The following is an 11,717-nucleotide window of genomic DNA, read 5'->3' as shown; positions in this document are numbered from 1 at the left end:
GTGTGAACCATGAACTATTGACTCTTTCAGGCAAATTAATACATAAATACATTGTTTCACACAAACATGTGACTAATCGGGTCATGGTGCAATGTCATACTATGCAACAGTTCATTTCAATGGGCCTGTGCAATTTATAACTGGAAAAATTAAAGTTTGATGGGTCACGTGCAATCGTCTTTTTTGTTTACGTTTTGCTGAGTGTAAATTTGTACAGTATTTAAGTTCCATCCATTCATCCTTCCTCCACCGCTTATCTGAGTCTGGGTCGCGGGGGCAGCAGCCTATGCAAAGAGGCCCAGTCCTCCCTCTCCCCCGCCACCTCCTCCAGCTCTTCTGGAGGAATATCGAGGCGTTCCCAAGACAGTCAAGAGATATAATCCCTCCAACATGTCTTGGGTCTTCCCTGGGGTCTCCTCCCCGTCGGATATCTCTGGAACACCTCCCTAGGGAGGCGTCCAGAAGCCATCCGAACCACCTCAACTGGCTTCTCTCAATGTGGTGGAGCAGCGGCTCTACTCTGAGCCTGTCCCGAATCACCGGGCTTCTCACCCTATCTCTAAGGGAGACCCTGGCAACCCTACAGAGAAAGCTCATTTCAGCCGCTTGTATCCATGATCTCGTTCTTTCACTCACTACCCAAAGCTCATGACCATAGGTGAGAGTCGGAACGTAGATTGATCGGTAAACTGACAGCTTCACCTTCTGGCTCAGCTCTCTCTGGGGGTCCGCATTACTGTAGACGCTGCACCAATTCGCCTGTGACCTGGGGGAGGGGCTCCACGGTGAGTGCCTGGTGGCCAGGCCTTTACCCATGGGTCCTGGCTGGGCACAGCCCAAAAGAGCTACATGGGACCACTCTACCACGGACCCACCACCCGTGGGAGAGGTGCTTATGGGAGTCCGTTGCAATGTGGATCGGGAGGCAGCTGAAGGCGGGGGCTTTGGCGTTCCAATCCTCGGCTTCTGAAACTTGCTCTTTCCTCTCTATTACTAAAGTTATTTTATTTTTCTCTTTCTATCTTTTTTTTTGCACCAAGAATGGGGGGTTTGTACTTCAATTTCGTTGTGCAAGTGTATGAGTACAACGTGCAATGACAAAGTTCATTCATTCATAGTTTAAACAAATTAAGAGAAATTGTAATAAATGTTGATATTCAAATTTAATGTTTAAACTGGTTTTATGCAAGCAGGTTTAGCTTTTAATGATAGGTTTCAATGAACAAAAGGAATTCAGTTTCCACATGTGAAACAGACATTTTTGTGTAACGGGTAGGAGCTATCAGGACTAGGAGAGTAGAACCTATGGGGCACTAGGACCCAGCAGCTGTGGCGAATACAAGGGCAGTAAGAAATGGCAGCACTACAGCTACCTGGAGTACATTAGGACCCAGCGGCCTGGCAGCGCCATTTCACTGGTTCTTCATTAAGCTTGCCTGTGGATCAGCTGAGTTAGTAGCTAGTAGGCTTTTCCAGGTTTGTTTCCAGCTTTTAATTTAAAAGAAATTCTCTATACACTTCACCTCAGTAATAACAACAGACAAAAAAAAACAACAAAAAAAAACCTATTTCATGATGATTTTTGATATACCACAGTTGTACTCTGAAGCAGAAACATTAGTGAACTTTAATAGCAACCGCAAGGTTTTCAGTCCTTATTGTGTGGAACGTGCCCATTTAGTCAGAGTAAAATAAATAAATAAATAAATAAATAGTCTCCAAAAAAGATTTAGTGCGCAAAAGTACTCTAGCTATGGGTACCCATAAAAATGTAAATCTCTGGCCCCAGCTGCAGTCCAGGAAAAAAACCAAACTCAGCTTCCCTCACTCTGGCACGAAAGGCGTTGAAGCTCCTGATCTTGGTTCTGGATGGGACACTTGGTTCCTCCGGCACCCGTTTCTCAGTTCGTTCCACAGCCTGTCATAATAAGAGAAGTTAAGCACACACTCGAGGCAAATGGAGGGCTTCAGTGAAGCTAGTAGCTCTGTGTCTACTAGTAAATGCAGCTGAGCTGAGTCTATTCTGAGCTACTCAACGTATTGTATTGAGCCCATGCTGTCCTGAAATGGGTGCCAGTTACTATGGCAACCAATGCTTAACAAAATACGCCAGAAACTGCATTCTCTTAAAAGGACAGGCTCTTACTTCTAGCACATCGATTCCCCGCTATATTAGAGGGCAAATTCATATACAGGTTACAAGAGGCCAAAATGTCTTTTGTTCGTACTGTTAAAAAATGCACTGCTTTAGCATAAAGTTAGTACTAAAAAAAGGACAGATGTCTAGTTTACATTCACACTAAACAGTTCTTTGTTGCGGATGAACAGTTAGAAGGTTGTAAATTGTTGATTTCAGATACCTTAGGCTGCCTTTACTCTGTGGAATCTTTATTTGCTTGAAACCTACATGAGACTAAACGCATCACATGCTCACATGGAACGAAATATTTTGAAATGAGCGATTTCACTGCATCAAGAAAATAAGGCCGAAGACGGTTTACTGGGCAGTAAAAGAGGAGACACCCTGACTGACTCATGATCGATGGTATTCTATCATTTTTCTGAATGAAGAACAAATATGAGGTTTCTCCACACCAATATTTCTGGAACTGAGCTGCTTTGACTTGCATGTTATGTAACTGAAAAGCTGCTTTTCTGTGTGAAAACTGTGACGAAAGATAAAGACAAACATTTACATTCACACTGATCATATCCTGGAAATAAAAAAGCAATACCTACTTTTCCGCATTGTGATGACGACAACAATAAGAATGATGACAATGACACCCACTACGCCACCCACGATGTACCCTGTTACACCTGAAAAACAAAAACAAGAACGATTGAGCCTCTTTCACCAAACATTTCTTCTTAAAACAACTTCTCCTTGAAACCCACTGGTGTGTTTCAAAAGGATTCATCAAAGTTTAATTTTGGGTTTTGTTTTTAGGTAAAAACAGAATCCACGCACACTGAAGAGCACAATAGTGTGAAATATTCTGTGGTTTAAGAACTTGTCCTCAATCTGATGAAGACTTTTTCTCAAGAACAGATAAGATATTGGTCTATGAGGCCCATTGAGATGAATTTTACAATGAAAGCAAAAAATGGGTTCAAATAACGGGATGTGTTTGTGTTTGAGCGAGCGTGTGCACCTTTATCAGCACAGAGTCCTTTCAGTTCTTTCAACTCCAAAATATCCGTCTTCCAGCTGACTAGGTTGCTATGGTTACAGATGACGGTGCTGCTCTTGACAGACAGGGAAAGAGCAATGCCTCCAGGTGATGTCACTTCCTTCTCCTCACAGGTTTCTATGGAACAGCTGGAGTGGATAGAGATGTCATGACCCCTACAGGTTAGAGTGATGATATAGGTGTCTCTGTTTAGCTGGTAAGTCAGGACTGGAGCCTCCACTGGATCTGAGATAGAAGATGTACAGACACATCACTGTAATGCTGACAGACAGTCACTGATAAATCACTCATCACAGAGATCATTTCTTTTTAGAACTGGTCAGTATCTTTATTTGCTGAGATCCAACTGGACATTGGCGATGGTGTTGATATTAGACCTTAGAGACAAATGAATAGAGAAAAAAGTGTAAAACTTATTTTTTCACCTTGACTAATATTTCAGGCTCACTGGTCATTTTGTTTGGTAAATAAAATGACTGTTTTTGTGTTTTAGACGTAGTGATCCCTGTTTCCTGTCACCACCACTACAAAGAAAGTGAGTAAGTTTCTCTACAATCAACAATGTCACATTAAACTACATAATGATTTTGTGTATTACGGAATTATGCAGGAATATTGAAAAAATGAATAGAATCTCCCTTTTAATCAGGCCAACACCTGAATTTATTAGATTAGCACAGATAATTCCATAAACTGTCATAATAAATCTTAAATAAATTTTAAAACAGAGATGTTAAAATTCTCTTAGAGAGTTTTTGAAAGTTTGTGAAAGTTGTGAAATTAAAATGTACAGCTTTAAATGTATCTCTGACTCATTAATAAATACATGACTCACAAATTAATACATTTGTGATCCGCTGTTTCAGAGGACATACAAACGAACACCAACGACATGTCCAGTGACGATGTTTAAAGTAGCCTACAGAGTGGACAAACGTGGCTGTAGTATTAAATGAGAACATTCCAACAAATAGACTCTTCAGGTGAATCCAGGTAGAAGCTTTAACTCCTTATTAATTTCACCTGTTAATTGTAGAGATGACTGTGACTGAGATTGTATATTTCAGGAAAAAAACAGACAAGAAAAATGGATTTGAATGTGTTTCAGGATTTTTTTCCAATCTGGAATTGTCCATTTTGCAAAAGTGATCCAGTCAAGAGCAGACCTTCTTTCATTCTTTCAACACTATTTTTTAAAATACATTTTTCTGAGTCAATTAAATTAATATCAATTTGATTTATTTTCTTAACATGCACCAGTTCTACATGACCTTCTATCAGGGACGGAGCCTCTGAACGCCGCCCACCAAATAAAATCTGATCAAATCTTTGTAATATTCTTAACAGATGTCTATATGTTAAAATAGCTATAAATATAAATGACAAAACAACTTCTATTGTTTTCTGGGCAGACTGAGGCCCAGTGACATCATGAGGAGAACAGGCTGTGATCTAACATCACGAACACACTGAGCACAAAGTGTTAACCACAAATCAGCAGCACTGACGAGAAAAAAATCTAAATAAAACAAGCTCACTTTAACTCAACTGTGGTTTCACTTACTGACTTTTACTACACAACTTTGCAACTTTGAATGTTTGGCCTTCAGAAAAATTCCATATTGAACATGATAAAGAAAATTACAGCATCCTGTCAAAGCGGTGTGTTTCCTCTTACTGGCTGATTTTACTTACCCGACACAGAGAGTCTGTACTCAGCAACACCTGTGACATTGTCACCAGATGCTTGTGCTTCATACAGTCCGCTATCAGTCTTCTGTAAGTTCTTCAGCGTCAGACTATAGGTTTCCTCATTGAACTCCGCTCTGCCTTCGTAATGGGAATAGAATGTCACCTCTTTATGTTTCCAACTATATTTTAGAACATTATTAGTTCTGTTAAACACCCAGAACAAGTCATCAAAGTCTGGCACTGGATTCTGTGTGTCCAGTTGAAGAGACCCGCCAACCAATCTGAACTTATCACAGGACACTGTGTAGAGAAAAATTAGAAAATATTAAAACAAAGATATTTTATTACATTATGATTTCTTTATCATGATTTGACACTGTGTGGCACATTAATGACTAGTAAGACCTTTATACTGTCTGTTAATACAAACTGCAGACAAACAAGCTTTGACACTTTGTTTTTGTCATTCAATATGCAGTCATATGCAAATGTTTGTGCATCCTTCATCAAATGACGTTAAATGATTCAATCTCCTTTTAATTTACTTATTCAGCTCACCAGTGGCATTAAGAGAGATCTACATGTTATACACATTAAAATTATATTGTTCAGCACAATTTCTATTCAGGTCACCAGAAAATGCACACTTGCTACAACCACTTAAAGTCTCAAAAGTGATACATTCTCATATGATAGTGATGGAGTTCAGAGAATTGTTTACCTGTGATTGAGATCAGAGAGGAGAGAACAAAGATCGGCTGCAGCATCGTTGCCTTTGAAAACAGCGTGACATACTGCACTTTTGTACTGATGGATGATGACTAACCGACCCCCCCACTGCCACTTCCTCAGAGAGGTGTTGTAATGTGCCAATGTTCACTTCACAGTGAAAGAGGAAGTTTTTTATGTGCTGATGTGGCAGAACTTCTAAGTACAAGTAAGTTGACGTAATGTTGAATACTAGAAAATGTAATGTAATAGATGGAGGAATCGTTAGTCACCTCACCATTCGATTATGATTCAGAGGCTGTGATTATAAAACAATCTTGATGCTTTTTTTCTATACAGGATTTGTATTTTCTCACTATTTGAGGACTTGGTACTTTCAAAGCTGTAGCTGTGTCAGTAAAATATCTTTGAGACAGGATGCTGTATCTCAGCTCCAAAGTGTCCAACATAGCGTTCTCAATGACTCCGAACGGAAGCAAATCCTTGCCAGTAAACATTACGATAGAGTTTGTAATTCGCCTCCAAGTTGGGTGGAAACTTTGACATTGCTTGCTCGACAGTCCTCTGGTTGGCAGCAAGAACAACTGGACAGAAAACGTGTGGAAACATGTAATATGGTTTCTCATGTTTGTCGTTTCCAATACATTTTAGTTTAGTGTGACACAACTTGCATAAAGATAATTTAGATCATTGCATAAATCTGATATGAGGTAGTCTACAAGCACAATGAGTATAGACAGTAGGTAAGAAAGATTTCACATGGCACTCTTTAACACAGCAGAGCTGTAACAGACGGCCACTGAATGTGCTTCTCCGTTCATCCAGTGTAGCATGCAGAGGGTGTGAGGTGTTATCTAATATGGCTATCAGCTTGTTGAGCATCCTCTGTTCTGCCTCAACCTCCAAAGGGTCCAGCTTGACTCCTACAACAGAGCCAGACTTTCTAATACGTTTGTTTATTTTGTTCAGAGTTAATTGTTAATTTGTTAATGCTGCCGCCCCAGCACACAACAGCATAGAACAGAGCACTCACTACAACAGTCTGGTAGAATGTCCATGGGAGATTAGTAAACATGCCAAAAGACCTCAGGCTCCTCAGGAAGTAGAGACAGCTTTGGCCTGTCTTTTACACTGTGAGAATGTTCCAAATATTTGTATGTCCCAACCACCTCCACATCAACTTCATAAATGGTGACTGGTGACAAGGCAGGTTTGGACTTCCTAAAGTCCAGCACCATCTCCTTAGTTTTATTGATGTTCACCTGCGGTTGGTTCAGCTTACACCAGTCAATGAAGTTCTTCACCATCGTCCTATATTCCTCGTCTTGACCATTCCTAATGCACCCCACGATAGCCATTTCATATAAGAATTTCTGCAGATGACACAACTCTGTGCTGTACCTGAAGTCAGAGGTGTACAGTTTGAATAGGAATAAGGCTAATACAGTCCCCATGGGTGCCCCAACACTGCACAAAGCCATGTCTGAGACACAGCCCTGCAGTCGCACATACTGTGGCCATCCAGTCAGGTAGTCCGTTATCCATGAGATGAAGATTCATCCACCTGCATAAACCATAGCTTCTCCCCTAACAGCACAGGCTGTATGGTGTTGAATGCACTGGAGAACATGATCCTCACAGTGCTGCCTGATGTGTCCAGGTGAGAGTATGTTCTGTCCAGCAGGTAGATAACTGCATCATCCATTCCAGTACCATCCTGGTATGCAAATTGCAGAAGGTCAACAGCTGTTTTGACCAGAGGTCTCAGATGAGCTAGCATTAGCCTTTCAAGGGTCTTCATTAAGTGCAACCAGTCGATAATCATTCAGCGTTTACTTGGGGACAGGAACCACACAAAATGTTTTCCACATAACTGGGACTCTTCAGGCTGCAGCTCAGATCAAAGACATGCTAAAGAATTCCACACAGCTGCTCTGTACACAGTTTCAGCACCCTATGAAATCTGTCCCAACCAGGATTAGAATCTTTCACATGCAACTTCAAGCTCAGTTGCATATAACAGATATTTAGCGGAGGCCGGATGATAGGCAGTAACAAGAGAGTAACAAGAGAGATGAAAGATTACAAATACAGAAGGATCCCTGAATTCAGTAAACAAAGGTATCAAAAAATACATACTATTAATGACATACAACCAAAGGCGAACCATCATGGCCCTCTATGCCCTCAAATAAATCCTTCCAACCTGCCCATTCAATTTGCACTGGAATATGATGGGTCGAAGAAGGCCTTTTGACAACTTATCAGAATTTTATATCTGCTGTTGCTGGAAGGACTGTTGGTGATTGGTGGTCCAGCTATAAATTAGGGCCAAGAACTAGTAATTCAGTGAGAGACCACATTCAAAAGACAGTAAAATTGATCAATCATATTGTTCCTCAAAATGGGTGGGCTTAGCTATTGGTAACTTTATGACCACTGTGGGGACATGAAGCTAGGGAAAAAAAGTTAGCTAGCTTGTTGGCTCAGTAGAAGCTGAGAGTAACATTACCGCTAGTGAGGAGGACGTCGCTGCGAGTTTATTATCGATACCGTTTTCTAGATTAACTCCAACTTTTCATTAAGATATAATCAGCAAAAGACGACCTACACTAAAGCTTAATTTGGCCTAAGAAAGGCATTTCAACTCCAGTGATGAGACCATGATACCCCTGTGTGACGGGATTGACTAAGTTGTAAAAGCTCTACCGCTGGGACTGCTTGCTCTTTGGCATGGAGAGGGGGTATTGGGACAAAGATGGATTTTGGGATTTAGTTTATCCTAGTCAGCATCAGAAGGTTCAAGAAGCAACTGTTATAATGCTGTAAAAATAAGCAATATTAATTATTACCTATAGGTGGCGCCTGATGACCATTGGAATGTATGGGTACTACAAGCCTTGTGTAGAATGATTCCGAAGAAGACTAGATGTTCCGTCGGCAAGTTGTGTTATAGTTCTCTCAGAGACCGTTATGTATGTTTAATTTCTTACTATTCCGTATTCCATATGCACACTTAGTCAAACTCGTAGACGACCACCACAATCCGAAGCCGTCTGTCATTGTTCAGCATTTTAAGTTCCACATTCACTTCAGAAAGTCAGGTCAGTCAGTGGCTAACTTCGTAGCAGAGCTTCGACAGCTGTCAGAGCACTGTGAATTCGGAGCAGTGCTAGACGACATGCTACGTGACCGACTTGTATGCGGCATAAATGAGGATGAGATTCAGCACCGCTTGCTGAGTGAGACAGCACCAACATTGACTTTCAAAAAAGCGTTAGAGATTTCTCAAGGCATGGAAACGGCTGCTAGCAATGCTAAAGACATCCAAAAAGGGCATGCTGGAGCACAACCTGTGGCAGTGCATCATGTAAAGAAAGACAGCTCGAGTGACTGGCTCAGAAAAATCAAGCTGAACTGGCATGAGGTGAAGTACACAGGCACAACAGAGCAGCGATACAGTGAGGTGTACAGAGACGAGCTGGGCACACTCAAGGGAATGACAGTGAAACTCCACATTGACCCCAATGCCACACCACGTTTCTACAAGCCAAGAGTGGTATCCTATGCCATGAAACAGAAAGTAGAGGAGGAGCTTGAGCGCTTACAGGCCGTGGGCATCATTGAGCCAGGCAGTTCTCCAAGTGTGCAGCTCCCATTGTTCCTGTTATGAAACCTGACAAAATCAGAGCGGATATGTGGGGACTATAAACTTACCGTGAACCAGGTCTCAAAGCTGGAGGAGTACCCGTTGCCACGGGTGGATGACCTGTTTGCAACCCTGGCTGGGGGCAAGTCATTCACAAAACTGGACATGAGCCACGGCTATCAGCAGTTGCTGCTAGACGATGAGTCCAAGGAGTTCGTCACAATCAACACGCACAAGGGATTGTTCAAATTCAACCGCCTAGTGTTTGGAGTGGCGTTCAGCCCCGCCATTTTCCAAAGGACAATGGACAGTCTGTTGCAGGGCATCCCACACGTAGCCTGCTACCTGGATGATCTGCTCATCGTGCTACAGAGGCTGAGCATCTCAGCAACTTTGAGCAGGTGCTACAGGGACTCTCAGAGGCAGGGCTGAGACTAAAAAGGGACAAATGCGTGTTCGTGGCACCGAGTGTCACTTACCTGGGACACAAAATCACAGCCGAGTGTATCTGCCCAGTGAAAGACAAAGTACGAGCTGTCAAGGAAGCCCCGAACCTCAAGAATGTCACCGAACACCGATCCTTTCTTGGAATGGTGAATTACTACGGCAAATTCCTGCAGGACCTCTCAAAGGTCTTGGCGCCGTTGTACAAACTACTGCACAATGACACAAAGTGGCAGTGGTGTGAGGAGCAAGAAAAAGCGTTCAAGGAAGTGAAAGAACTGCTCCAGTCAGCGAAACTGCTTGTGCATTTCGATCCAGACAAAGAGGTGACCCTCGCATGTGCTGCCTCGCCGTATGGTGTAGGGGCAGTGCTATCCCACGTGATGGAAGATGGATCAGAGAAGCCTATTGGCTTTGCTTCACGCATGTTGACGGCTGCGGAAAAGGGGTACTCGCAGCTAGACAAGGAAGGTCTGGCAATTGTGTTTGCTGTTAAGCACTTCCATCAGTACCTCTACGGCCAGCCCTTCAAACAGACAGATCCACACAGACCATAAGCCACTGAGGAGTCTGTTTGGTGAGACAAGTTGCATCCCACGTTGGGCACTAACATTGTCAGCCTACCAATACACCATAGTGTACAGGGCAGGAAAGGACAATGCAAATGCTGATGCACTCAGTCGCCTGCCATTGCCCGAGACACCACTTATGTGCCTCCACTTTTCGTTAGAGAAGTTGTCAGAAACACCAGTGACTGCATCTCAGGTCAAGCAATGGACTGAGCTTACAAGAAGGGTGCATCTTCTGGGGGACAAGGGTTGTCGTGCCTCATTCAGGCAGCTCACAGATCATGGAGGATGTGCATGAGACACATCCAGGTGTGTCTAGGATAAAGTCTTGCAAGATCCTACGTCTGGTGGCCGAGAATGGATTTAGACCTGGAAAACAAGGTAAAATCATGCTCACGGTGTCAGGCCAATCAGAAAAAGTATGTAGTCTAGTTTGACACATTTTGCTATTCATACAATCTTACAAGGTGAAAAGAAATGGGAATATGAGAATTTAGGTTTGGGTGAAAGACTTCATTCTTCATTCTGCACCATATAAATTTGTCTCCCTTCAGTTTCTTCTGACAAAACTTGGTAAAATGTGTTTTAGAGTTGGACTGAACATTCCCACAGGTAAATCTAATCATAGGCTTTTATTTTTTAGCGCCTAAGATATAGATTGAGAGTATACAGTTTGGACAGGTCAGCTGTCTTTGTGTAGATTATGAATTGTAACATTGTGAAGGAATCATGCTTTTAATTTGCTCAATCGGCTCAGCAATGACATTAAAAGAGATATAAAAGTCTTAAAATGGGTTTTACCCTTCAAATGCACAAATTATATTGGGCTAACCAGAAAAGGCAAAGGGGCTGTAATCACTTACACTGCTTCTTTGACAGAAATCATTGAATCATTTACCATTCAACTAAATTCATAGAACTGTGAGTCATCATTGTGTCTTTCTGTAATGTTTTATTGCGTGCCTGACAGACATTTAAGACACAGTTATGTTAAATGGCAGTCTGCTCGTGTTTTTTTTTTCTGTGGTTAGTCTAGTTCCTCTTAGCTTCTCACGCTCTTCTGTAAATGAAAGTAAAAGCAGACAGCAGAAGCAGACAAAAGTCTTATGCAATACTGCCATTAATCGTTTCTAGAAAAGTCTAGTGAGGATTCAGAGCTAACTCGAAGAAAAAAACTGAGCTAATGGTTTCCTACAACCACTCAGAAATTATCAAATGGGAATGATGTATGTTTTTTTAGCGGGGCGGCACGGTGGGTATCACTGTTGCCTCACAGCAAGAAGGGCCTGGGTTTGATTCCCCAGCCGGGTGGCCAGGGTCCATTCTGTGTGGAGTTTGCAGTTTGCACATAAAACAGGGATTGACATGACAAAGAAAATAATAACTACATTTAATAATTTTAAATTGAAAGAAAATTTAAAATAACAGTGAATAAAAGAT

General features: G+C 41.9%; 1 protein-coding gene across 1 annotated transcript; it reads right to left on the bottom strand.

The window, feature by feature from the left end:
- Nucleotides 1–1,668: 1,668 nt before the first annotated feature.
- LOC108413629 (SLAM family member 9-like) lies at nucleotides 1,669–9,761 on the bottom strand. Its single transcript, XM_037530888.1, has 6 exons — nucleotides 9,744–9,761; nucleotides 5,608–5,659; nucleotides 4,890–5,186; nucleotides 3,156–3,419; nucleotides 2,740–2,820; nucleotides 1,669–1,918 (listed from the first exon to the last, which is right to left on the bottom strand). Exons 2-6 carry the CDS (start codon nucleotides 5,651–5,653, stop codon nucleotides 1,902–1,904), a joined length of 705 nt encoding a protein of 234 aa, XP_037386785.1. The 5' UTR covers nucleotides 5,654–5,659; nucleotides 9,744–9,761; the 3' UTR covers nucleotides 1,669–1,901.
- Nucleotides 9,762–11,717: the final 1,956 nt, after the last annotated feature.

Source organism: Pygocentrus nattereri, chromosome 19, assembly GCF_015220715.1.
Source record: "Pygocentrus nattereri isolate fPygNat1 chromosome 19, fPygNat1.pri, whole genome shotgun sequence".
Lineage (NCBI taxonomy): Eukaryota > Metazoa > Chordata > Actinopteri > Characiformes > Serrasalmidae > Pygocentrus > Pygocentrus nattereri.
This window is presented reverse-complemented; position numbering and strand designations above follow the sequence as displayed.

Bases quoted from the DNA above. Each gene is read 5' to 3' on its own strand.
- LOC108413629 (XM_037530888.1), bottom strand. From the start codon at position 5,653: ATGCTGCAGCCGATCTTTGTTCTCTCCTCTCTGATCTCAATCACAG. The intron at 5,187-5,607 runs GTAAACAATTCT...TTCTCTACACAG, and splicing joins CTCTCTGATCTCAATCACAG to TGTCCTGTGATAAGTTCAGA. The intron at 3,420-4,889 runs GTAAGTAAAATC...CTTCTATCTCAG, and splicing joins GTACAGACTCTCTGTGTCGG to ATCCAGTGGAGGCTCCAGTC.